The sequence below is a fragment of the Sorex araneus genome, chromosome 3 (assembly GCF_027595985.1).
Source record: "Sorex araneus isolate mSorAra2 chromosome 3, mSorAra2.pri, whole genome shotgun sequence".
In the NCBI taxonomy this organism is placed as follows: domain Eukaryota; kingdom Metazoa; phylum Chordata; class Mammalia; order Eulipotyphla; family Soricidae; genus Sorex; species Sorex araneus.
Window position 1 is genome coordinate 35,896,927 of NC_073304.1, and position 27,984 is coordinate 35,924,910.

General features: G+C 41.9%; 1 protein-coding gene across 1 annotated transcript; it reads left to right on the top strand.

Annotated features, from left to right (window-relative positions):
* ESR2 (estrogen receptor 2) lies at positions 1 to 27,974 on the top strand. The gene is made up of 10 exons (XM_004612423.2): positions 1 to 107; positions 332 to 606; positions 7,447 to 7,841; positions 10,874 to 11,046; positions 13,414 to 13,530; positions 14,186 to 14,485; positions 18,093 to 18,231; positions 19,834 to 19,967; positions 23,779 to 23,959; positions 25,999 to 27,974. Exons 3-10 carry the CDS (start codon positions 7,480 to 7,482, stop codon positions 26,198 to 26,200), a joined length of 1,608 nt encoding a protein of 535 aa, XP_004612480.2. The 5' UTR covers positions 1 to 107; positions 332 to 606; positions 7,447 to 7,479; the 3' UTR covers positions 26,201 to 27,974.
* The last annotated feature ends 10 nt before the right edge of the window (positions 27,975 to 27,984 follow it).

Sequence of the window (27,984 nt, forward strand, 5' to 3'; positions counted from 1 at the left end):
GGATGAGAGAGGAGATAGCAGATTTCAGTCAAAACTTTATTTGAGGAAAGGCCGGGCATGGCAAGGGAACTGGGACATGGGATGTCTTAAGTAGGATGCCAGAAAAGGTGTAAACACCACCTTCTTTTTTTTTTTTTTCCTTACCGGGGGTGGGGGGGATGGGTTTCAGGCGTGCAAGGTGGTAAAACAAGGGGAAGAGCTGAATATTTAAGGGGATGATCAGGGCGCTGATCCTGAGCTCCACTCTCCGGATTTTTTCTCTGGGGGTGAATTCATTCTATTTCTAATCTCACCTATTCATTTCCCTCCTATCCTTCTATCGCTGTGCCAGCGGGTGATCTTGGCAGCGAGCTTCCCGGCTACCGCACTCTGGGAATACTCGTTTCTCTGCGGGATTAAAGCGCGGTGAGCACTGGCGCGGCGGGGAGGCGGCGGCGGGTGCTGGACAGGAGCGTCCGGGCTGTGCCTGGACTCCAGCTCCGCGCTCGACCCCGGCGCGCTCCCGCTCTGCAGCGGTTGGCGGCGAAGCGGCTGCGGGCTCACGAGGACTGGGGAAAGCACCTGCAGGCCGGCCTTCCAGAGCCCGCTGCAAAGGTTACTTAGAAGGTAAGTGTCCTTCCATTCAAGTATTGCCTGATTTTCTGTTTGAAACCCTGTAATACTAAGAACTAAAGACCGCTCTCCCCCATCCCCGTCGCCCCAACTCCCTCTAATGCAACTGACATGAAAACTACTGGGGACAGGAATGCTATGCTCCGCTAAACGTTTTTTATCAAGACGCCAGCAGGTTGGTTTGTAACCTGTCGGCTCTGGGTTGGGTGTTTTTGGAAAAAGTCAAAGTTCCTGTGGATTTCTGTTTTTTGACTCTCCCCAAAATGACTTGAATGGGGCACGTTGACCAAGGAATTTTGCCTGGGAAGATGAACCTTTAGCAGGCAGATGCTAGCGCTGGAACGGTATTGAAACTTTCCATAAGCCGTAGCAGAAATCTCTTTCTAAAGAGATTTTTCTTTTCTGGGCGGGCTGGGCAGGAGGATCTGGTCGGCTTCATTCGCGGGCGAGAGACCAGGCGTGCTCTCCTCGCCCTCTGTCGTATCTGTGTTGTCTAGGTAGCGCTGCTGTTGTGAAATTAAGAGAATAATGTTTTTATGAAAAGCAGAACTTGGGTTTGACTGCATTTCTATTTGGAAAATAAGGTTGACTCCATTTTAATCGTTTTTTTTTTCAACAGCAACTTTGTAGTTTGATGGGATAGACTTTTGGGGAAAGATTTTGTCTTATTTTGCTACAGTTCTGGCATCTATGTGGGTATTCCCCACTAGGAACTTTTACTTCTGTTATAATTTTCTAAACTCTTTAGTGACTGCATGTGAGTGTGTAAAAAGATGATTAAAAAGTGAAAGTGTGGGAAAAGATTTGCTCTGTGAATGCTTCCCAGGTAAATGCACTGTGACTAGAAAGATTATGACACACACTTTTTTGGCTGCTGTTTTTCCTGAGGAAAACCTGTATAGACTTGCATAAGTTCTGTAAGAGGGAAAAGATTAGGGTAGGTTTCACAATAAGTGTTAGAGTATAAATCTAATTCTATTTTAGAGTCAAACATATGAAAAACTCAAGTTACTTGAAATATTATTTGAAAAACTATCAGTCTCCTGGAATTCAGTCTCTGAAATAATAACACATTTACAGCACATTTCATATTGATTCTGAGAAACTTGAATGACTATTGTCACTTTTACATTTCTCAAAATTTATAATATGGAAAAAGTAAAATCTGTAGAAAATTCAGTCCTTACAAATATAGATAGCATCTATATCAATAAACATACTGATACATGTATTTTGTTGATAATGGCATTGCTGTTTTCTGTTTGGGTGTATCCAACAAATGATTCAAATATACCAGCTTATGTTTTGAATTATTTTATACTAGCAAATCTGATTCTATTTTGGTTTAAGTCTTTGGTTAAGTTGTGCATCATTAGTTATCAAAAATGGAAGTATGAGCTAATCTAAATGTATTATTTATGTAATGTTAATAAATCAATGGATACTTTATAATCTTGGCTTTTAAAATACTTTCATACTTGAGGAGACAGAGAGATAGTACAGCAGGGTAGGGTGCTTGCCTTGCTCGCAACCTCAACCGGGATTCAATCCCTGGTACTCCATGTTCAATCCCCGGCACCCAAACAATTTGGTCCCCCAAGCACCACCAGGAGTAATTCCTGAGTGCAAAGCCAAAAGTAACCTCTGTACTAGATGTGCCCTCCAAATCCCCCCCCCACACACAGAAAAGCCCAACTTTTATTCTTTTATTCTTGAGAGTAAGAAGGTTAGAGTCTGTATTAATAGATGTCAAAGAACAGTTGTAAATTAATTAGTCATTTTAGAGATATTTAAAAATAAGATAGTGATTTTTGTTGCTTAAGTGAAAATATTTTCCTTAATGGGAGTTATGGTCTGTTCCCAATTTATTTTCAGAAACCAGGCTTAAAAATAGTTTTTTGGGTATTCTTCCATTTTTGTGCTCATTATAGGATTTCCCACAGGATACAGATACAAATTGTTTGCAAACCAATATTCCTTACTATTGAATACATTATTAAACTCAGTAAACAGACAGGAGTCTAGGTACTTCTAATAAAGATGTACTGACTGAGGAACTGCTACAGTTCTGGATAACTAAGAGGAATCCATGCAGATGTGTGACAGTCACCAGGAGGGACAGATGGGTGGACCTGTAGATTTCCTCAGAGTAAGCTCATAATTTTTTGTTGGTTAATGTTTTGTGTTTATTGTTAAGCTCATGACTGGAAGTGGAATTGAATATATGTAATATAATTTCTGCATTGGTTATATCTGTTAGAATCATTTCACAACTGCCCACCACCTCCTGCCCTAAATGAATATTGGAATAAGACTCGGTTTCCTTGGAGCAGAGGACTGCCGGTGACCAATGAGACTGGGAAAAATCAGAGACTTGCTGATGAAATTGAGTTACCCACCCTCTAAACAACTTCCTTGGACTGTGATTAACCCTGGTAGCCAAGACTCTCTCTTCTCCTGCTTAAAGTCTCAGCATTCTGTTCCCTGTCCAGCTCAATGAACTCTACCTAGGGAATTTTATTTTTCATGTTGGAAGATACATGTTCACATTCTTAAGAGTTAAATGTGAATCAGTTATTAACAATCAGTTCTATAGTGATTTTGAAGCATTCTTTTCTGCATCCAAATTGATCAAGATCATTAATATTTTGCATTGGAAAACATACATTTAAAGCCAGTGAATGACAAGTAGCCCCTTGGACACTTTAAGGATGCTGGACACTAAAGACATTTTTAATCTTGTCCATGGAATTTCTTTGTAAATGTAAATTTGTGACTTCATTGGTGAGCACAACTGTGGACTGAATGCTTGGGCAAGTGTGATGAGGGCTGAGAACGCAGCATAAGGGGACTGGGGCATTTTATACACTGGATAGTGATGACAGGTTGCCAGAAGCTTCCCTTGGATAGTGGATTATCAACCAGAAGACAGTAATATCAGGGGCTGGAGAGTTAGCACAAGGTTAAAGCATTTGCCTTGCACCCAGCTGGCTGGTCCTATCCCTGGTATTGGTTATGGTCCCTCAGTACTTCCAGGAGTGATCTCTGAGCAAAGGAGTAGTCACTGAGTTCAGCTGGAGGCTGTACTAAGAGCAAGTCCAAATTGCTCCCCAGCCCCTACCAACATGTAATAATGGGAAGTAAAACATCTTCCAGGTGGTTAGAAAAGCATTTAATACAAAAGTGTCTAAAAATTCTGCACCAAACTTTGTGCATCTTCATTGCTCTTGCATGTGTCATAGTGCATTGTAGAATAAATTTGCTCGCATATTCTTCTGAGCACTGTGAGAAGAGCAGCTACACCCAGTCCCTGTTTCTATTGAAAAAGAGATAGAAGCCCAGGGAGGTTGCACGATTTGGTGCTGCCTGGCTTTAAGGTAGAGCTGGGATGATTAGCCTTGCTGTCCTGTCTGCCCAAAGGGCCACAATACACATAAAACCAGCCTGGAGGTGACTGGTATCTTATTCTGTAACTCAATTTGATCAAAAAGTGACAAAAATCTGTCTACTCTTTCTGGTGGGTTATTGCTAGAACTTGTCTTTTCCTTTTCCAAAAATCATGGTCAATATTTGGAAATTTGAAAACTTTTTTGAGGAGCAGAGAGATAGTACTGGCAGTAAAACACTTGCCTGTCTTGTGGCAGATCCTGGTTTGATCCCTAAGTACCAGCAGGCATGAACCCTGAGCACAGAGTCAGGAATAAGCCTTGAGCACCACTGAGTATGACCCCAACTCCCACCCCCTCCTCTCAAGTGAAAAAGAACCAAACCAAAAATCCTGGTTTGAATTTTTTTCTGATTAAGGGCCTTGATTGTTCCTTGCCAGTTAGAACACCATATCCTATGCGTAATCCCATGTGTGCACAAAGCTTTCCCACTGAAAGCAGATGCGACCCAAGAAAGCTCAGCACATTTGTGCTGGGGAGTGGGAGAGAAAGGACTCTGGAGGGAAGACAAGGCTGTTCATCAAGAAAGATATGAGCCATCTCCTTTAGGCTATGATGACTAATGGAAGAAAAATTGACATGCAGAGAAATGATTAATGTTTAGAATCAGGATATCTGGGTACATCTTGTGTTGGTCAGGTGAAATTCCATTCCTGGTAGGCCCAACAATTAAACTGTTGAGGTTTTTCCCCTTGTTCCACCGGACATTGTGGTCGCTGAACTAGCACTCAAATGAATGTTTTGGGAAAATCCAGTCTGAGAATCCTAAAGAAACTTGATTTTTCTTTGACCCTTTCAGACAGTTTATATCCTAGTTTTAGAGGTTTACTCAAGTAACCACACGGGTTTGGTTTGCTCACAGTTATAGGTTTCCAGTGGCGTGAACTTCCCTTATGCTCCTTGTTTGCTTATCTTTCAGGTCTCTTGCAGTGCTTCAAGTTCATCACTCCTTTGTGTGTTTTTGCTTAAGGAGAAGTACCCTTTACAGGGATAAGATGCACATCTTGCTTGTGACCAATCCTGGTTCTGTCCCCAGCACTGATAGTACCTAGAGCTCGATCGGGTGCAGCCCTGGAGGTCCTCAAGCACTTGTGCACTTGAGGTCCTGGGCTGCAGGGGTGGCTGGATAATCTCAGGCACCGCAGGGCCTGAGAAAGACCATATCATGGGGCTCTAGCATTGAACAGCTGGTTCAGCTGGATACGAATTGCTGAGAGGCGCTCCTTAGCACCTGTGAGAGAATACTCTCCCCAAATAGAATAGAAATAAACAATTTTTATAAGAAAAAGGAAAAAGAAAACCTTTGCGCTGGCTAATAACTTACTACAGAATGTTCAAGATTCCATTGACAAATAGTTGTCACATGAGTCTGGCTAGAGCTAAAACATAGCCAAAATGCAAGCAGAGCCACTTACAAAATGCAACCTAACCCTCTCACACTAGTTACCATTGTTCTGGGCCTGGGTGGAAATTATAGAGAAGTTGATTGGTGTATGTGTGTGAAATTCCGATTTTTCTAAGCAAAGTCACTGTGGTATCTGATTGATTGCCCAGAAGGATCCTGTGTCTCTGACAGGTTATGTCAGCATTTCTGGGTCAAGAATGGACATTTCGGTTATAGGTGAAAATGAGTGGTGGGATTGATTCCCTGCTCCTGAGAGATGTAATATTTATTTTAAAGTGTGTGTTTACTTTCCAGTGGGAAAATGGGAAATATTATTTCAAGTTCAAGGACTTCCTGCTACTGTTCATTGCCTTGTATTAGGAGTTTTATGTTTTCCAGAGGCTAAATAAAAAGAAAAATGCAATGACTTTTTGATAGCTTGCTTATGCTGATTTTGGCGAACTTATGTTATAATACTAATTACATTTTAATATTTTTTGGCTTTTTGGGTCATATCGTGAAGCTCACAGATTACTACTGGCTCTGCAGTGCTTGGAGGACCATACAGGATGTTGGGAAATGAATCCACAGTCGACTGCATGCAAAGCAAACACCCTATCGCTGTACTATCACTCGGGGCCCTTATATGCATTTTTTAAAGGATTAAATTAAATTCATTGTTTTCCCTCTCCTTTGTCTTCCCTTTGCTACTGCCATTGTTGTGATGATCAAGTGTTACACACTCGCTTGCAGTGCTCATGGTCCCTCAGAACACGGTGGAGTGTTTTACCCACACTCCCCACATCCCCCAAGAACAATTTTTTTAAAAAATGGTCCTGAGACAGGAATTGGAGCTTTAGAGAATATTTTTCAACCTTTTTCCTATCGTGGCCCCTTCTGACCTTGTTTCCTCCCTGTGCTCCGCTTCTACTGGTTAACCACCCCAGTCTCTGTTGTGACTCCATCTATACAATTTTGCCCTGTACTCCCTTGGAATATCCTGTGGCCTCTGGTCCCCACCTGTGAAGTGCTGTTTTCCAGAACCTAATGCCTACTTATGGTCAGTGGCAGCTGGAGCTACGGAGGTGGAGAATTTCTCAAGACAAGTTTTCTGGTTTGAATAATCTCTCTAAATCAATCTCATGGTTTAGATTATACTATACAAATTATTTGGACCATTTATAGGCTTTTATTTTATTTTTATGATACCCAAAGACTGACTTTTATGTTACTGAACTTTTGTGAATCTATGTTTTTATTGCATCTGGATTTTGAGCCCCAGTTAAAGTTTATTCCTTAAGAGATTTTTCTTAATATACTTTCCACTATTTGTGCCATCTCCCCTCACCTTTTCCTTTCTCTTCTTCTCCCGCATTCTCTCTCCTCCTCATCTTCCTTCCATTTCTCTTTTAATATAGGAATCTATGAACCATTTGGAGTTTATACTGGCAGTTGTTTGATCACTTGTTATTCTGTTGTCCAGTATTTATTCATTAATTTGAGAATATTTCTTGATCAAATATCAAATTTCCCAATATATTTTGATTCTTAGAATATGCTATCAGTGGAAGTGGAAACAAAGGGATAATATAGCAAGTCAGGTATTTGACTTCCATGCTCATTAGGGTTGGATCCACAGAATTGCACACAGTTCCCTGAGCACCACAAAGTTACTGGCCCCCAAACAAAAGCATTGCTAATATCCCCCCCCTCTGAAATTATGATTTTCATACTTTTTGTTTGCTTGGTTTTTGGGCCACTCTCAGCGATGTTCAGGGATTATACCTGGCTCTGTGCCCTACCTGTTTTTCTATTGTTTTAGTTGCTATTTTTTGTGTACTTTTAAGCTCATACTAGCGTTTGTGTGTTTAATAAGGTATTTGAATACATAATAATCCTGCCTGTAGCTCTAACTTAACTAGTAGATTTGTTTTTATTTGTAGTCATTATACTTGCCCATGCAACTTTGAAAACATTATAATGTGCCTTTGTGCCTCTTCTCAGAAGGAGTTTGTTCAGCTGTTGTCTATTCAAGACATGGATATCAAAAACTCACCAACTAGCCATAACTCTTCTGCCTCCTACAACTGCAGTCAATCTGTCCTCCCACTGGAGCATGGCCCTGTCTATATACCTTCCTCCTATGTAGAGAGCCGCCATGAGTATTCCACCATGACGTTCTACAGCCCCGCTGTAATGAATTACAGCATTTCCAGCAGTGCTACTATGTCAGAAAGTGGGCCTGGTCGGCAGACTGAAAACTCAAATGTGTTGTGGTCAGCTCCTGGACACCTCTCTCCTTTATCACTTCACTGCCCCTCATCACTTCTGTATGCAGAGCCTCAAAAGAGTTCTTGGTGTGACCCACGATCGCTAGAACATACCTTCCCGATAAACAGGTAAATCCAGCCTTCATTTTGAATAGTAGTTCATGAGTATTATGTAGAGTTTTTTATGATTTAGTGAGGAATAAAAGATGTCTGTACAAAATCTTTATTTTTAGTAACATTACATAGAGTGCCAAAGCAAGATATTCTGAATTATGAGTTCTAAAATAACATTTGTTTGTTTTGTTTTGGCCATACCTGGTAGTGCTCAAGGGTTTATACCTGGATCTATGCTTAGGGATGACTCCAAGCAATTCCACAGAACATATGTGTATCAAACTTGCATTGGCCACATGCCAGGCAAGTACCCTACCACTGTACAATCTCTATCTCTCTGGCCTGTAGATTTTTCTTTTTATATTCTAGTTCTCTTTAAAAAGCTGAGATTGTAGATTTTTATTGTGGGAAAAATTCATTATTGGAACTGTTGTCTTTGGAGAGTGAAAATTGAATTTACCTACTTTTCTCTTAAAGGTATTTGGATTTGACAAAGATGCTTACTTTTCAGGGCCAGAGTGATAGTACAGTGGGTAGGGCGTTTGCCTTGCACCCAGCCAACCCGGGTTCAATCCCTGGCATCCCATATGGTTCCCCAAGCACCGCCAGGAGTAATTCCTGAGTTCAGAGCCAGTAGTAACCCCTGAGCATTGCTGGGTGTGACCCAAAAAAGAAAAAGAAAGAAAGATGCTTACTTTTCTTTCAAGTAAGGCACTTCTTGTTAGTGAAATTACAAGTCACAATTCACAATTTGTCAGTGTTCAGGACAAATTGTGCCCTGGATAAAAAGTAAATGGCAATATTATAGCTTCAATACTAGACACAAGAGAACTGAAAAGACAGATAATTGGTATAAGTTTTGAACATTGATCTAAAACTTTTTTTTTTTGCTTTTTGGGTCATGTTCAGTGATGCTCAGCAGTTACTCTTGGGTCTGCACTCAGGAATTACTCCTGGTTGTGCTGTGGGGACCATGTGGGATGCTGGGGATCGAACTCAGGTCAGCTGCATGCAAGGCAAATGCCCTACAAGCTGTACTATTGCTCCAGCCCCCTAAAACTATTTTTAAAAAGATGACTGGGAAATTTTAAATGTAGACTTTAGCTGAAATTTCCTTAAGTTAAAAATGTTTGTACTCTTTAAATGCAAGGTAATATTATGGCTTCCACTTAATTTGCATTTTGCTTGTTTGTTCTGTTTTGGGGCCATGTTCAGTGATGCTCAGGGGTTAATCCTGGCTCAGCACTCAGGAATCACTCCTGGTAGTACTTGGTGAACTATATGGGATGATGGGCATCAAACCTAGTAAGCTGTATGGAAGACAAGCACCCTACCTACTGTGCTATCTTTTTGGCCCTGTATTTTAAAAAAATTAATATGTCTATGGAGGGAGAGAGATATATAGGGTATACTATGGTAGTATTCCAGAAATTAAAATTTATTACTCTCAAATACTGTTATAAAACTTTGAAAATCATTTACAAAGTAATTTTATCTTAAAACTTTGTTTATTGAAGGAAAAAAATAAGGAACTTAAAATCCATTGATAACTTTTTTAAAAGTCATGTTTTTGGGGGGCTAGAGAGATATAGAGGTTATAGAGGTTAAAATGCTCGCCCTGGGACTGGAGTGATATCATGGCAGGTAGGGCATTTGCCTTGCATGCGGCTGACCTGGGTTCAATTCCCAGCATCCCATCTGGTCTCCTGAGCACTGCCAGGAGTAATTCCTGAGTGCATGAGCCAGGAGGAACCCCTGTGCATCGCCAAGTGTGACCCATAAAGGAAAAAAAAGTGCTCACCTTGCGGGCAGCCAATCTGGGTTTGATCCCTGACACCATATATGGTCCCTGAGCACTGACAGAAATGATCCCTGACCACAGCCAGGTGTGACCCAACACCCGCCCCCTCCCCCAAGAAAAAGAATGTGTTTTTTAAATTCAGCCTTACATGTTGATACTGCCACGCAATTTGTATGAATTAAACAACATTCAAGTGTGAGTTATCAGTGGTACACATGGTGTCAGTATGTTAAAGAAAGATATATGTTGTTTGGGCATGATTTCTAATTAAGGTTATACTCGTACCTGAGCAAATTAAACCATAGTATAGTACCTTCAGTTAGAAATCCATTCTACCTCTATGATTTCCTTTCCAAAAGCAAATTAGGAATTGTCCAGGCGTGCTTGTAATTCTTCCCAAAGACGCACCTTGTTGAGTTGCCTCACTTGCCTCTCCACACAACACCTAGCTGAGCACGTGCTTTTTCAAAGCCTCCTCTACGCTCAGAGGTGCTCTCTCATGCCCCTCCCTTTCCCTCTGCTTCTCAATCAGAGCCTAATGCTCATTTTGCTATAATTTAAAGCCCACTTGTTACTCACAGCTATCAAAACTATTTCCATTCTAGGCCCTTGGGGACAATAATTTTGGTCCCCAAATGTAAGTGAGAATCTTGAAGGGTTCACCAGGGAGACTGTTAGGAAGCCTGATAACTGGGAGAGTTTACGTGAGTTTAACCCAGGTGCTTTTGTTTGTTTGTTTGTTTTGGTGGAGGCCACACCTGGCAGTGCTCAGGGCTTATTCCTGGCTCTTCACTAAGGGATCACTTCTGGTAGTGCTCAGAGGACCATATGGGGTACCAGAGATCAAACCCGGGTCGGCCATATGCAAGGCAAGCACCCAGGCAAGCAGTATGGTTACTGCTTGCTATACTGGTTCACACCTGAGAATGAGGCTTATCTGACCACTTGGCACCCTCAGCTGTGCACCCTCTGTACATCTGGCCTTTCATCATTACTAAGGATCTTCCACACTGCGTGGATGACTAGAAAGTCACCTTACCATGTTCAGATATTAGACATTCCCAAGTGTACCTTTTCATTGATATGTAACAAAGAATTTGCTTGATCAGATTTCTGAAATATAATTACTATGAACCTTAGATGATAGAGATTGAATTTGGCAGTGTTCACGCTGAACCTTTTTTCCTACATAGTTCCTCTTTTTCCCTTAATGCTTGTTTTCACTAGATGTTTTCTTTGCCCCCAGAGAGGCACTGAAAAGGAAGATAAGTGGGAGCAGTTGCACCAGCCCTGGTTCTAGTCCGAGTTCAAAGAAGGATGCCCATTTCTGTGCAGTCTGCAGTGATTACGCATCAGGGTATCACTATGGAGTCTGGTCATGTGAGGGATGTAAAGCCTTTTTTAAAAGAAGCATTCAAGGTACAAGAGTATTCGAGTATTGACAGCTTCTTTTGTTTATTTTTGGGCCACATCCAGCAATGCTCAGGACTTACTCCTGACTCTGCACACAGGGACTACTCCTGGTGGGCTTGGAGAACCATTTGGGATGCTGGGGATTGAACCCAGGCTGGCAATGTGTAAGGCAAGCACCTTGCCTGCTGTTCTATCACTCTCGACCCTGTTGTCAGCTTCTTTAGTTTTCTGTTTTTGCTTTCAAACAATTTTGTAAAGATGATTTGGTTGAGATGTTATCATTGGCCTGTTTGGTACCCCAAGTACTGTGTAGCAGTTCAAAGGATCATGTGGGATGCCATTGGGGTGGGTAGACTGTTTCAAGAGTGGAACACTTTATCTTTAATTGACAGTCTCAACCTTGGATTCATAGGACTTTGCTCCCATCATCACTATCTTCTGGAAAAATTTTTTAAAATTTTATTGAATCACCGTGAGATAGTTACAAGCATCCATGTTTGGGTGACAATCACATAATGATCAAACACCCATCCCTTCACCAGTGCACATTCCCCACTACCAATATTCCTGGTATATCCCCCCTTTCCTATCCTCCTCCTGCCTCCATGGCAGACAATATTCCCCATACTCTCTCTCTACTTTTGGGCATTATGACTTGCAACACCGACACTGAGAGATCATCATGTTTGGTCCATTATCTACTTTTGGCACACACCTCCCATCCCGACTGATTCCTCCAGCCATAATTTTCTTAGTGATCCCTTCTCTATTCCATCTGCCTTCTCCCCTCCGCTCATGAAGCAGGCTTCCAGCTATGGGGCAAGCCTCCTGGCCCTTGTATCTACTGTCCTTGGGTGTCAGCCTCGTGTGATGTTATTCTATACTCCACAAATGACTGCATTACTTCCATGTCTGTTCCTCTCTTTCTGATTCATTTCATTTAGCATGATACTCTCCATGTCTATCCATTTATAAGAAAATTTCATGACTACATCTCTCTTAACAGCTGCATAGTATTTCTTTGTGTAGATGTAGCAAAGTTTCCTTAACCAGTCATCTGTTCTAGGGCACTTGGGTTGTTTCCATATTTTGGCTATTGTGAACAGTGCTGCAATGAACATATAGGTACAGATGTCATTTCTACTGTGCTTTTTTGTATCCTCAGTATATATTCCCAGAAGTGGTATTGTGGGGTCATATGGAAGCTCAATTTCTAGTTTTTGAAGGACTATCCATATTGTTTTTCTTCTGGAAACATTTAATTACAACCCATCTCTTGGAGAAAATGTATGGTCATTAGGAAATTCAAAGATGGTTTGTCTTTTGACTTACTGTCTGGCATGTGTGACAGTACTGAGTGGGGGTTGGCTTTTGAGTAGAAGCCAATAAACAGGTTTAATGGAAAAGAAAAGAAATCAGTAATTAACTGCAGGGCATTACAGGAATTTATCTGGAGGTATATCTGCAGGGACTAGTGGAGCTTCCATTCATTGTCCCCTTGTTTTTTGGTATAGCTCTTTCCTACCCTTCTTACATTCTTGCTGGGCTTATTTTTTTATTTTAATTTTTCCTAATTTATTGAATCACTTTTATATAAAGTTATAAAATTATTCATGATTGAATTCCAGGGATGCAATATTTGATCACCAATCCCTTCATGGGCTCAATTATTTGAAGGGAAAAAAACTCCCATTTTAATTAATTTCAAATCAAACCCTGTGTATGCCCTCGTCACCACCCATCTCTTGGGAGTTCTAATTCTCTGAGTCACTTTCTCCTTGTGCTTTCTTCTGAATCTGCCCTGTCACCCCTCCTGCAGCTTCTCCCCCCCAGGCAGTGTAATCTGTTCCCATCTTGGAGCTCCCTTCTGATTTCTGTTAAAGCTCAGTGCTTTGAAGCAAAGCAACCTTTAAAAAAAAAATCATAGTATATAAAAGGCAGTGTTAGTTCACTTCTTTATTGGTGATTAGTCACAGTAAATATATTATTTGCCTGATACCATTAAAAAAACTAATGGAACCCTAAAGATGAATACATATAAATCAATATGCTCTGTTGAATTTTGTGGCCTGATTTGCAAGTACTGCTCTTGAGTTTTGTGATTTGGAGCAAATCAATTACAGGTGATGCTCTCACTTTCTGTTTATTGAAAATTGTCAAAACACGCAGAGAATAATCAATTAGACAAGAAGGAGAATATTGAAACATTCTTAGGTAGTCTTTATTCAATAAGAAGGTGCTAGTGAGGCTTTTGTATCTGTCATTAGAAGACAGCTCATCTCTCAGCTGGGTACCAGTGATGTTGACCTAGAAGAGATTTAATCAAAATGTAGTAATAACCTACTTTTTATTTTTATTTTTGCTCTATTGTAGGACATAATGATTACATTTGCCCAGCAACAAATCAATGTACAATAGATAAGAATAGGCGCAAAAGCTGCCAGGCCTGCCGTCTTCGGAAGTGCTATGAAGTTGGAATGGTCAAGTGCGGTAAGTTCTCCCCTCCCCTTGTGTTGTAGGTGGGATAAGCTGAAAACTATGTCCAAGAAGCACTTGGGGCTGGACATACGTAGCCCGGATTAAAGGAGATTCGGGAATCTGTAATGGTTGTTAAGTATTTGTGTGCTATCTCGTTGGAGGGGATATTGACTCATCTCTGTAATTGCAGTGGAATGAGAACAAGTTACAGGAGGCAGATTTGGACCCTAAATAGAGAAGGACATTCTATGTTCAAGTGGTCTGGCAACAGAATAGGCTGCCACCTAAATTAGGGAACTCAAATGAAGTTCTCAAATGAAGTTCTCAGTGGGCCAGATGGCCACTATAGATGGATGGTGTTCTGCGAAATGCCCATGGTTAAAACCCTGAAGAAAGAAAGAATATGTTGTGAGTCAGTTGGATAACTACAGGGTGGATGCATACCAATATTGTTTGCTTTTTAGACGTGGAAAAACATGACATCACTATGGAACTGGAGTATGGATTTTGTTCTATTGCATTATGTATGTATATGTGAATAGTATGCATATTTGTTTATATGTCACACATACTTATGTATATGAAGAAAAAGCAAAGGCAAGAGTGTGACAACTGACAATGCTGCCCTTTGCTTTTTCTACCGGCCTAACTTTGCTCTCTGCTTTAGGTTCCCGAAGAGAAAGGTGTGGGTACCGCATCTTGCGAAGACAGAGGAATTCAGATGAGCAATTGCATTGCCTGAATAAAGTCAAGAGAGATGGTGACCATGTGACCCGTGTGAAGGAGCTGCTGCTTAGTGCCTTGAGCCCAGAGCAGTTGGTGCTCACGCTTCTTGAAGCAGAGCCACCCCATGTACTTGTCAGCCGCCCTAGTGCCCCCTTCACCGAGGCCTCCATGATGATGTCCCTGACCAAGCTGGCTGACAAGGAACTGGTGCATATGATTGGATGGGCCAAGAAAATTCCAGGTAAAGCTCTCTGGGTCTTCACTTTCCATTTATTTGTGGACAGGCCTACCACTATTGCTTATGGGGCAAGGGGGAAAATATGAAGATTCACAAACTGTCTCCATGTTTGTATGTTCAGTAGTTTTATTGAGCCTTTCAGTGAATTATATTTATTTAGACATGGGCTGGAGCGATAGCACAGTGAGTAGGGCATTTGCCTTGCATGTGGCCAACCCGGGTTTGATTCCTCCCTCCCTCTAGGAGAGCCCGGCAAGCTACCGAGAGTATCCCACCTGCACGGAAGAGCCTGGCAAGCTCCCCGTGGTGAATTCTATATGCCAAAAACAGTAACAAGTCTCACAATGGAGACGTTACTGGTACCCGATTGAGCAAATCAATGAACAATGGGATGAGAATGCTACAGTGCTAGACATGTATATGTTCAACGTATTCTGGGAGATAAGGTTCCACGTTAGAATTCTTGCACTCCTCGACAGTTATACTAGGCAGTGGTGGTGCAGGAGCAATTATACAGGCTGTTTCCTCTCAGTACCTGTCTTCCACCCCATCTGGGGTGATCCATCTGGGTCAGTCTTGCACACACTCCATTTTACATGGCCATGTTTCCGACAGCCTGTGCCCACCCTTATGCCTGCAGGAACTCAGGGAGAAGGATCCAAAGAAGAGATTCAATCAGGCTCTGGAAGTGGGCTTTGGGTCATTGGGTAAGAAAAGAGGGCTCATGGGATGGAAGGAAGGGAGCTGAGCTCCTCATTAACTTGTCTTTTGCTGGACTTTGCTGAGGGAGATGGAGTACAGCCAAGCGAAGGCAGGTGACCTACCTATCTTTCTATACCAATAGTATGAAATAAAACTCCAGTCAGATGCTAAATAAGAATTTGTAAGTTTGGGGGGCTGGAGTGATAGCACAGTGGATAGAGCGTTTGCCTTGCATGCGGCTGATCTGGGTTCTATCCTCAGCATCCCATATGGTCCCCTGAGCACCGCCAGGAGTAATTTCTGAGTACAGAGCCAGGAGTAACCCCTGTGCATCACCGGGTGTGACCCAAAAAGCAAAAAAAATTTTTTTGGAAGTTTGTAAGTTATCATTCCAATAGAGAACCAGTATAATATATATGAACAAATATATTTAAATAAAAGCAAAATAAATTCTTGTTGCTGAAGCGACAAGAATCATCAATAAATCTGGAATGTCTTCAAATTAGAATTGGGTTTGCTTTTCAGGAGCTACTATTTAGAACTATCCTTTTATGGGGTCAGGACACCACATCTTCCCATAACCCCTCACTACACCCCCACTTTGTAATAAAAACCTGAAGCATTGTGCCTGGTTGTCTTCTCATTCACTGGCATTTGATTTGGCATTTCTATGAAAGAATGAGTCTAGGATTCTAACAACTGTTGGCAGCCCATAATTCCCTAAAAGATCTCTTCTTACACATCTAAGGAAATAAGTCCTTCCTCCTAGTTGAAAATTGTGCCACCGGGGACAATTTTTTTGGCCTCAGGCAGTAGCTAGATTAGATGGACTGTAAATATTTGGAGAGGCTGTAGAGTGAGGTGAAGAGCCATTGGTAAGGTGTCATGAGACTGAATAATAGTATTTTGCCAGTCACCTATTGGTATCTGAGCTTCTCCCGGAGTTTATAACTTCCAGTTTTGTTCTGATAGTGTATCATGTTGACCTTTGTTAGTTATTTTTTCCCCCTATGCTCAAAGAGGCAATAATATTGATACTGATGAACCTTTGACCCTAGCTTGGCTTCACATGTATTCCAAAGATTATTTTTCAGAACCACATGATAGGAGAATGGTATTGACTTTAACTACTGCTGAAAGCTGTACGGCTTCTTTGTACTATAACAAACTGAATTTTCAAGCTTCTTCAAGTCCTTCTTTTAAGTGCAGTAATTTGAAAACTTTTCAGAACGCTGAAGCAGGATCTAGAGGTGTGAATCCTCTCCCACCATAGCTTATGTAGTCACTGTCCAAACCAAATATTAAAATATTTTAATATGATGGCTTTGATCTCATTCAAAATCTACAAGTATAAGAAACTTTCTCTCCCTTGGCCATAACTGTGGGTGAGACTGGGACAAAAACACACAGTAGCAGCTTGAATTGATAATAGAATTCTTCGGCTAGGATTTAACCATTTTCTATTCAAGACTCTATTAAATACTTCTTTGTGCAGATTTCCCTTGTAAATGTTGAAAGATTTGAGCTAAGTGTGCTCTGTAGCTATCATTTAATCTATAAAGTGAGAATAATGAGCTCCGGTTGTAGGAATTTTCAGAGTTGCCATTATCACATCCTCTTTTCCTACAAGAAACCAGATTTAAAGGGGATTAAGTGATGAGAAGGAAGAGGCTGGGATTTCATGAATGGGAGAATTCATTATAGTCAGGGCTGAGTTGGATTCCCGTACCCTGCCTCCTCTGTTTCTCCTGGCTAGAGGGAGTAAGCCCAGTGACTATTTGCTTTTTAAGTGTTCACCTCCCTAGAGATGTCCTGTTTCTTTCCAGTTCTGTGACTATGCATGCTATTAAGCTGTCAGGCTAGTGGGAGCTGTGTTGGCCGTTACATTTGCTCTTTTGAATAGAATAGCCTAGAGACAGTGCTCCTACTCATTAGAATAATTTTCACTCTGAATGGGAATCTTTTTATTAGAATAATTTTAATTCTGGGTGGGAATCTGGTGGTGGTGGTGGTGGTGGGGTGGGTTGTTACACTGTGAAGTGCTCAGGGCTTACTCCTAGCTCTGTTCTCAGAGATTACTCTTGGTGGTGCTTGGGGGACCATATATGCTGCCAGGGATTGTGCCCACACAGACTGTGTAAAAGGCAAATGACTTACCTTCTGTACTGTCTCTCCAGATCCCATGGGAATATTTTATTTTGTTTTGGTTTTAGGCCACTCCCAGGCTTATTCCTGGCTCTGCTCTCAGGGATCACTGAGATCACCAGGATCACTCCTGGTGAGCTTGGGGGACCATTTGGTGTTCTGGGGATCAAACCAGGTCAACCATGTGGAAAGCCAACGCCCTATATACTGTACTATGTCTTCAAGCCTGGATGGAAAATTTTAAGCCTTTGGAGAATCATTCTGTACCTTTGACTTTATCCAGTGGTTGGTCTGCTCTCTACACACCCTTCATCCCCACAGTCCATCTCTTTGCTCTTCTCAGGGCTGACCCCAAGTGATTTGGGCTAGACAGGCAGTCTCTCTAAACTGCCAGCTGAGCATTCTTTTTTCAGAGTAAAATCATTAAAAAGTAATAATGACAGAGACCAGCTTTTTATTTTTTTTTCCCGGACTTCTGTCTAGGGACCTATACAAGCCCAGGTGAGAGTCCTTTATAAATTTAAAGTTAAATATTTGCCTCTAGAAGGGATTCAGGATTAGATATTGTGAATTACATATCATTAATTCCAACTCTTCCTTTCTTAGGTCAGCACTTGACATTTTTCTTGTATAGCTTTCTCATGTTGTTTGTGCTTTCTTAAGAATTTAAAAACCTGTTGTTCTGTTTCAGCAGCAGGGATCTGATGAGAAGGGTTATGTGTGTATGTGTGTGTGTGTCTCATGGGCTCTTGCTTTCTGCCAGGCTTTGTGGAGCTTAGCCTGTTTGACCAGGTGCGGCTCTTAGAGAGCTGCTGGATGGAGGTGTTAATGGTGGGCCTGATGTGGCGCTCCATAGATCACCCTGGCAAGCTCATCTTCGCACCAGATCTTGTCCTCGACAGGTGAGAAAAAAATGCTTTGTGTTGCCTCTGCAGCTGGACTGAGTGAGAGGCATTTCATGGTGTTCATATGGGAACAGAACCTTTGGTGTGGTGAGTCAGATCTCACACCAGATGGGCAATTAAAGGGCTGCAATGTCATGAGCTCCTTCAGCAGTTCTTTCTCAGAATCAAGAAGCTGAGGAGAGCCAGTGTCCTGTGCATTTACAGGCCAGGTCAGAAGATGGGCCTATTTCCTGCAGGATTTGTGGCCACTCAGGTCAACTTAATTTTTCTGTGTTAAAAAATCCTATTTTCAGTTTATAATTTTAAATTGTCTGCTTCCCACTTACAGGGGCCAATTAACATCTTTAGCCAACAGAGCAGGTGATAATATGTGTTTTAACTAATGCTTCATTTTAACATGCTTTAACTCTGTCTAGTAGCATTTTGGCCAATACTAAAATCAGACAAAATTAATAAAAATTGGGGGATGGCAGTGCTAAGGATATTATGTGGTTCCACTTAATTTTCTTTAAAGATAACATTTTCTTTAATGTTATACTAAGTGAAATAAGTCAAATGGAGAAAGACTAGTACCATTCAGTCCCACTTATGTACAGAATCCTAAACAAAACTAGATGAAATAAATACAAGAAGCCAACTTACAGAAACAGAGAACAGGTAAGCAATTGGTGATTGCTAGAGGTGAGGGAGTGAAAGAGGTGAAGCTGACTGCAAAGTGCAAACTTCCAGTTTACAAAATGAATAAACCTTGGGAGGGGGGCTGATATATAACATAGTGAGTATTGCACATTTAAAAGTTTGTTAAGAGAGTTGCTCTTAAAAGTTTGTAATCATAAAATAAAAATTGTAATGATAGTGATGATGAATTTTTAACTTGACTTTTTATGATGATTGTTTTATAATACACAATGTAATGACTGTATTATATATATATGGCTAATTACATCCACTTATAGCTCATTTTCAAAATTGAACAATAGTAAAAGTGACCTTTGGCAAGTCAAAATGTTTCACAGTTTCCTTATTTTCTTCCTTCACTGATCTTAATCCATCTTCTCTAATTTTATTGTATTTTATATTAGTTTCTATTTTTTCATTTAAACTTAAAGGTCTTCTGTTTGCCTTAAAGAGAGTTTATTCCTTCAAATTATGGATTTTTTATTCTTGCTTCTACAACCTTTAATTTTCCTCATTATTTTGGGGTCATTAACCAGTGTTATTCCCAATGGGAACATGAAATATCTCATATTAGAGATCTTATTTATAAATAAAACTTTACTAATAGGTTTTATTTAGAGCTGGTTGATTGAAATGTTTAGGATCAAGGTTAATCTATAGAAATAGTATTCCTTTAAGAAAACATTTGATGAATAGGTAGATGTAGTTACAATGCATATCTTTGCTTATAAATTGTTTATTAAAATGTCAAGGGGTTTATAGGAAATACCCTGTTCTCTTTATATGGTGATAGGAGTTGATCTAGTGATCACCTTATAAATAAAGAATACAAGATGAAATGTGAAATTAAATAGAAAATTCTTTTTATTGCTTATTGATGATTGCCTTATGTTCCTTAAATTTCAAATTGAATTTTCGCAGGGATGAGGGGAAATGTGTTGAAGGAATTCTGGAAATTTTTGACATGCTTCTGGCAACAACCTCAAGGTTTCGTGAACTAAAACTCCAACACAAAGAGTATCTCTGTGTCAAGGCCATGATCCTTCTCAACTCTAGTAAGTGACTCCACTGATCTAAGGGTAGAGAGGAAAAGAAAGACTGTTTCCAGATTTGGCATATTAAGAAGAATATTGAACTTATTTCAAAGGGAGGAAATAATTTTATTTCTTACTTTTTAATTTTAATAATAGGAATTTAAACCACAGGAATTTTACCTTTGGTAGCTTAACAGCATTGTTGTGTCTGAGCATTGAACTGTCTAGTCAGACTGGTGGGTCTCGTTGTAAGTGGTCCCTGGGCTCCCTGATCTCTGTTTGAGAGGTTCCAAAAGATTGTTCATAAATAAAGAAAATAATATCTCACCCCCAGTATTTTTACTTTGCAGGTTTTTAAAAGAAATTTAGTCATTGTGAAATTACAAAATTATTCATATTTGGGTTTAAGGCATACGATGCTTCAGTACTGATTCCTTCATCAGTGTCCACTTCCCTCCACCAATGCCCTCACCCCCTGTTTACTTCCCATCCTGATTTTATGAGACACACTTTAAAAAAATTATGTTTTGCACTGTGATTTACAGTACTGTTGCTGATAGGGTTTTATATATAACACTTTACCACCTTTTAGCACCACCTCCTCCTCCCTATTAAGTGTTTCCCTCCACCATAGATATTGCCCCCTCCCTGTCCTAGCCCCAGTCCACTCAAGTGGTATGTTTCCTACTGATTACCATTTTGATTTGACTTTTGTGCATAGCATTACAAAGAGGTCTGAGTTCATTCTTTTTGTATCTGACCAGTTTTCCCAATACCACTTGTTGAGGAGGCTTTTCTTTTCCTACTTCATATTTTCTGCTTCTTTGTTGGAGATTTACTGATCAGATACTTGAGGGTATTCACACTTGCTGGGTTTTCAATCTTGTTAAAAGTGTTGAGACTTGGGGCCACAGAGATAGTGCAGCAGGTAGGGCATTTGCATTGCATACTGTCAACCCAACTTTAATTCTTGGCACCTCATATGATCCCCAAGATCTCCAGGAGTGATTCCTGAGCTCAGAGCCGGGAATAAGCCCTGAGCACTACTGGGTGTGGCCCCAAAACCAAGTTAAGACATTTTAAACAAATAGTTCTCTTTAGGTTGCTTTGCTTATTTTTTAAAATTTTTTTTATTAGAGAATCACTCTGATATAGTTACCAACTCATGAACTTTCGTGTTTGCATTTCACTCATACAGTGATCGTTTACCCATCCCTCCACCAGTGCCCATTCACCTCCACCAATGATCCCAGTGTCCCTCTCACCACCCCCACCCCGTCCCCCACCATCCCACCCCCCTCTGTGGCGGGCATTCCCTTTTGTTTTCTCTCCTTTTTGGTGTTGTAGTTTGCAATAGAGGTATTGAGTGGCCTTCATATAGTCTGCTTTGCTTCTTAACTTTTCAAACTGCTATGCAGAGGCCAAAGAGATAGAAGAGGGGTTAAGGCACTTGCCTTGCATGCAGTAGACCCTGGTTCAACTCCCAGTACCATATATGGTCCCTTGAACATCACCAGGAGTGACTCCTGAGAACAGATCCAGGTGTAAACCCTGAGCCCTGCTGGGTATAACCCAAAAACAAGCCCCTCCTTTCCCTCCCCCCAAATAATCCCCCCAAATGCTATAAATACTACTTGGTCAAGTTGGGGGATCTAACTCTTGATCCTAAAATGAAGGCATTATCTAAACCTGGTTACTATTGACAGAATAGGTTTACTATTCTGTTGTATGGATTACCTCACCTTTTGTTTGTCTATAAACTGATAGATATTTGGTTTATTTTCACTTTTATTTTATTTTTATTTTTATTTTTATATTTTGCTTTTTGGGTCACACTCAGCAATGCTTAGGGTTTACTCCTGGTTCTGCACTCAGGAATTACCCCTGCCGGTGCTCAGGGGATGCTGGGAATCGAACCCAGGTAGGCTGCATGCAAGGCAAATATCCTATTCGCTGTACTATTGTTCCAGCCCCAGTTTATTTCCACTTTTAAAGGTAATTAAGGCTAATATTGTTGTGAACATCTATGTATACGTGAAGGATTTATTTTTGTTTTCAATCTTTGTTGTTTTGGACTTAAGATATGTAAAAGTACAATTTTTTGACTTTTTTGTTAGAGTCCAAATACATTTCTTTATAGTCATAGAGATTTGCAGAACATAGATCATGTAGCAGGAAAGATTAAAGAACAGTTCAAAGGAAGCACTTGTTAAAGCAGCTGGGATAAATTTTAGGGAAAGTAAACTTAAAATCATTTCCTCTGTACTGTCACTTGATTTGTTTGTGTGTATATTTAATATGTGCATTAACTGGTATATTCTCACTTCAAATGATGTATAGAGTGAGGGAAGCAGGTGGGCTCCTGCCGCTCTTGTAAAGAGGGTATGACTATCTGACTTTTTTGTTGTTGTTTCTGGGTCACACCCAGAAGTGCTCAGGGGAACAATATGGGGTTACTGTCACTGTCATCCTGTTGCTCATCGATTTGTTTGAGTGGGCACTAGTAACGTCTTTCATTGTGAGACTTATTGTTACTGTTTTTGGAATATCGTATACGCCACAGGTAGCTTGCCAGGCTCTGCCATGCAGGCGCGATACTCTCAGTAGCTTGCTGGGCTCTCCGAGAGGGGCGGAGGAATCGAACACGGGTCGGCCGCGTAAAATGCGAATGCCCTACCGCTGTGCTATCTCTCCAGCCTCAATATGGGGTACTGGGGATTAAACCGAAGTCAGTCATGTACAAGGCAAATGCCCTCCCTGCTGTACTATTGATTATCCAGTCCCTATATGACTTTTAAATCTGCACCATCAGACCTGGAAAGGTGGGAGTCAGTACTACGCTTGCTCGTTTGGGTTCAGGTACCTCTTATCTTAATGAAACCCTATCAAAGCAAACTGAACTGCATTGTCTTAATTTAACAGAAGACACCAAGGAGAATAGAGGACAGAAATTGCTAAATCACCTGGACGCACACTGCCAGCCCTCCTTCCTTTCCATTATAGTCCAAAGGTGACAGTTCCCTTGTTGATGGCACCTATTGGCTACTTACCCTTTGAAACTGAGCATCTCAGAGACGTTAGCTATCACCCTGTTTGGAGAATCAAGGAGTTGGGATTCGTGGTGGGCCAGGCAGGAGACTGGCCTGAATTGTGATTTTACAGCCTTTGGCAGCCCGCATGTCTGGGATTCTTGAGCCGAGGGAGTGACACACAGGTCAGGGGGCTGCCTATCCGGTGAGGAAGTGTCTGGGCCCACTCACCCCTTATGTAAATTTGGCTCGACATGGAGCTGAGGGGCTGAGGCAGCTCAAGTGATAGAGGGCTGGAACCAGCCCCCTCCCTCACCCCTCCCCCACCCCCCTGGCACTGCAGTGTCCCCAAAGCACTGTGGATGTGGTCCTTGGTACCCAGGGACCAGTGGGAGAAGTTGCATAGCAGTGCTCTTTCTCTGTAGCACAGCCTCCTAAGATGGGAGGGGGGCTTTCTGGGGTCTGAGGAGACTCCACAGGTCCTTGACTATCCAGGTATGACCACTTGCTGCAGCAGTGAGAAGTTCTGGGGCTCAGAGGCCACTGAAATCACGCAGTGGCCCGACCGCAGCTGTGGGCCAGGTGGGCACTCGGAGAGGCCGTTGGCTCACACTGCACCCTGCCAGGTTTCAGTGATGGCACTGTGTGTGTGGGGGGAGGACAATGAGGGGAGGTGGTGGCCTCTTTCTACCATTTCTTCATGAGCGCAGATGGAGCCCGTGGGCACACGGCCGGGTCGGGCTGTGGTTTCCGTGGTGTCCTCTGTGCAGAACACAAACATGTGTGTTTATTCTTTGGTCCAGATGTGTACCCTTTAGCGGCAGCAGCCCAAGAGACTGAGAGTGGCCGCAAACTGACGCGCTTGCTCAACGCGGTGACCGATGCCCTTGTCTGGGTGATCGCCAAGAGTGGCATCTCTGCGCAGCAGCAGTCCGTGCGCCTGGCCAACCTCCTGATGCTCCTGTCTCACGTCAGACATGCCAGGTGCGGGGTGTGTGTGTGTGTGTGTGTGTGTGTGTGTGTGTGTGTGTGTGTGTGTGTACGTATGTACGTACATGCACATGAGCTTAGGGCATAGTGAAGAGCCTTCTAAAAGGTTCTTGGAAAAATAAAAATTTTGAAGTTGCTTGTTTGGTTTTTGGACCACACCCTGTGATGCTCTGGGTTATTCCTGGCTCTGTGCTCAGGGCTTACTCCTAGTGGGGTTCGGGGAACCATAAAGGATGTGTGGGATTGAACCAGAGTTGGCCACATGCAAGCAAATACTTTTCCAGCTGTGCTGTCTCCACTCCGGTTTGAAAGTCTGGGTAAGGGAGAATGGTCAGCTTTGAAGAATAACCCCTCAGCAGAATGAGGGGTCCTTTGTACAGACTTGTAACCAAAGATCTGCACATGTTAATCCCTGTCTGGATCTTTCTGCCATCCCATGTTGACTCAGTTGAATTTTAGTTGCTGTGGGTTTTATCTTTTTCTTGGGGTTCCAAAATAGGCAGTTCCGTCCCCCCACACTATCTCAACAAAATAAAACAAAACAAAACAAAACAAAACAAGTCACTCCTCCCTGTTCTCTGTTTTGGGCTGAGGTCATTTTCTCAAATATATATATATATATATTTTTTTTTCAGTGTCTAGCATTGAATCACAGATGCAAGGCCAGTACTATTGCTGTCACATTCCCATACTTTAAAAAATAACATCTTTTTCCATATAGGGGTTTTACCCAGCAGTGCTCAGGGCACTGTGCAGTTCCAGGGCTGATATTCAAGGTCATGCTAGCATTTGCATTTTGCTTAAAGAGGTTAAACTCAGTTTTCCAGATCAAATCCAAAGGCTGATGCTTTGGGGGAAGTGACTAAAACCTTGCCTACAAGTTATCTTCCCCAACCCCCTTTCTTTTCCTTCCTGCCATAGTCTCGGATTATTAGGAATGAGACCTATGGGTGCTGGGGGTGGGGGATGGGAGGAGGCAACAAGGCTGGCAGCAGAGTGTAGTTTCAGGGAATGCAGACATATGTGATGTGTGTAAGAAGGATTGAAGCCCAGTGCTGGGTGTCACTGGGAGGAGGGTCTCTCTGCTCTGGGACTGGAAAAGGGGAAGGACAATACCCAGCTTGAGGGTCTGAACCAGCGGGCAGGACAGTGTGCCCGTGAGTGATTATTCTGCTGATAGCCACATGCAGAACAGACGTGCTTCCTCCTTCAAGAATTCCTACTTGAGGTGTGGGGAACAGCCTACTCATCTAAATCAGTAAACGCTTCCCAGTGCATTCACGGACAAAGGTGAATTCCATGGCAGAGTTCATGATGTCAAAATGGAGTCACCTCTGCTTATATTTGCAGCTGAAGGCCAAGGAAGTGGCGCTCTGCCCACTAGTGTCAGCTCTTGGTCTATAAATAAGTGTCCTTACTCGGTTCATTAGTGACAGGTTTTTGCATGTTGTTTAGTCTAATTTATTGATTTTGCTGCTTAAATGCTGTTCATCCATCTCCCACCCCACATCATGAAGTAAGGTGCCAATTAACATTCTAAGTGAAAAAAGGCTGGGAGGTATTTTGCAGAGAAGCAAGTGTTCTCCAGGTCTGAACTGCTATAGGGTTAAATGTTATGTGTCAACAAGTTGTTCAATAAGTTGTATTTATAAGAAAACTTACATTCAATAAGTTGTCTTTAAACAAGAATACAACTAAAATAATGCAACTAGAGACCTCAGAAACTCAACGCTGTATTTTTCCCGGGAGCTATGAATTAGTGTTGAGGAGTTCAGTGTTTGTGATAACCTTCTAGAATGCAGGACTGGGGACTATGAGTATCACCTGTATTCTGCAGCAGGCATGGTCAGGCCATTGCAGGTGAGTGGCAGGATGTGGTTCTTAATTGGAGTTTACTGATAGAGCCAGGTGCAAGACCTGGGACTGAAGAGGGGATGTGCGGGGGCTGGGTGCTGGATGGTTTGGTATGAATGAGCTCCCATGGTGTCTTGAAGGAAGACGTCTCAGCCCTTTTGTCCTTTTTGTTCCCACAGTAACAAGGGCATGGAGCACCTGCTCAGCATGAAGTGCAAAAACGTGGTCCCAGTCTATGATCTGCTGATGGAGATGCTGAATGCCCACACAGTCCATGGGCAGAAGTCCTCAGTGGCAGGGTCCCAGGACAGCCTGGCTGAAAGTAAGAGCGCAGAGAACTCCCAGAACACGCTGCCTCAGTCAGGTCCTGCCCTACGGTGAACAGGCTGCAGAGAGACTAAGAGACTGATGGATCAAGGCCAGCTTGAAAGGGGTCGACCGGGCTTCCTTGTTTTTCTGTTGTGTGGTCATGTCTCTTTTGGCTATCGCACACCACCTTCTCCCAAGATGCAGAGCCAGTCTTCCTGTTAGCAGGGGGCATTTGAGTAGAGTTTGTATTTTGCTCATTCTTCTGTCATTTCCATGTGGTCCCTTCCTTACTGGCCATCTCTTTTTCATGCCTTTGGAAAACACCCTCATGACTTTGGAGTGAATGGTGGAAAGTGACTTGGAAGAGCAAGGAAATTGGAAGAGAATGTTGTGTGTGGGGGGGCATAGTCACAGGAAGTAGACTGACTTTATTATACTTCCTTGAAGCCGTTGGCCTACTCTTCTGAATTAAAAACCATGATGACAATCAGCTAACTAGTTTCAATCACCACCTCACTGGCCAGTGAGGACTGATATGAGGGTGTGCTGTTACTAAAACCAGAGGAATGGTGGCAGAGGGACCAAGGCTCTCCCCCAGATACAACTGCCATCTTCACTTTACTCTTCTCCCTTGATGTGCAATCATAGAAGCTTTGAGTCAGGCTCAATGTGGTGTAGGTGTATATGTGTGTGTGCACACAGAGTACTGTGGGGATCTAAATCTTCCTGCCTTTGGGATTGCCCCTTCTTCGAACTTTCATGTTCCAAGGGATTTAGTGTGCTAGAGAACAACCCCGTGTTTGCAGAGTGGGATTCTCTTCTGTGAGTTTGTCACAGCCACAAGATTCCCTGGGACAGCTATGCCCATCCTATCAACCATGCAGGGGAGACAGTGCCCCTCCAGGCAGGGGGTACAAGACAGTTGCATCCACACATGTAGTGTAGGCTCAGGGTTGAACTGTGTAGACCTGAGAAAGACACTTGAGCAAGACCTGGTATGGGAACTCTTCTTAAAAAAAGAAAAGAATAAGGAAGAATAATTTTATACTTACGGACTCTTTTAAGATCTTTGCTTATCAGAACATTTCTATGCTGTGCTGTTTGTAATAGAAGCTTGGTAAAATATTACTTCTTATTCTAACTGGAACATGGATGGGACAAGATAAAGCTGCTCTGAAATGAGAATTTTAACTTTAAAAAACTGGAAATTCTGATATGAAATTCCAGGAACGCAGTGAATGTATAAAATGTGTAAAATGAGCCACACTTATACTATGGAAATAAGATTAACACATTATGCTTTGGTTTTCTGGTGATAACATTTTTAATAGTTACCTGGACACAGAAGATGAACCACATTTTCTTTTGGAAAGAAGATATTTTCAAAAAAAAAAACATGAGGAAGATAAAATTCCATGTTCTAAAGCTGCTCTCTGCTGATGGATTTGCCCAAAGTGGGTGATTCTGGAATATTCTTAGTATAGAGAACACAGGAAGAGTGACCTTGTGGCACTCTTCTGTCTCTCACCCCCCCCCCCCGCCCCCTTTCCAGACCTCTCTCCACTCCCCAGCATATTCCATTCAGATCTGCCATTGCATTGGGACTAACTGCAAACGATTCATCTCCAAAATCACGTTGAAGAATTTTTTCTTGAAAACTTGAGGTGGTAACAGAAGAATAAGTTGTGGTAATTTATCTGTTGTAATAAGAAATCTGGAAGGTTTTAATTAAAAACAAAACAATGCAAGATCAGCAAAGCTCAGCAGTGAGATAGCCTTTATCTTGGTATCAGTCATCTGCTAACACAGTTGATTTTAGAGCCCCATTGGCCATAATTTTAGATTTTAGAAAATAA

Bases quoted from the DNA above. Each gene is read 5' to 3' on its own strand.
- ESR2 (XM_004612423.2), top strand. From the start codon at position 7,480: ATGGATATCAAAAACTCACCAACTAGCCATAACTCTTCTGCCTCCTAC. The intron at 18,232-19,833 runs GTGAGAAAAAAA...GAATTTTCGCAG, and splicing joins CCAGATCTTGTCCTCGACAG to GGATGAGGGGAAATGTGTTG. The intron at 19,968-23,778 runs GTAAGTGACTCC...TCTTTGGTCCAG, and splicing joins CATGATCCTTCTCAACTCTA to ATGTGTACCCTTTAGCGGCA.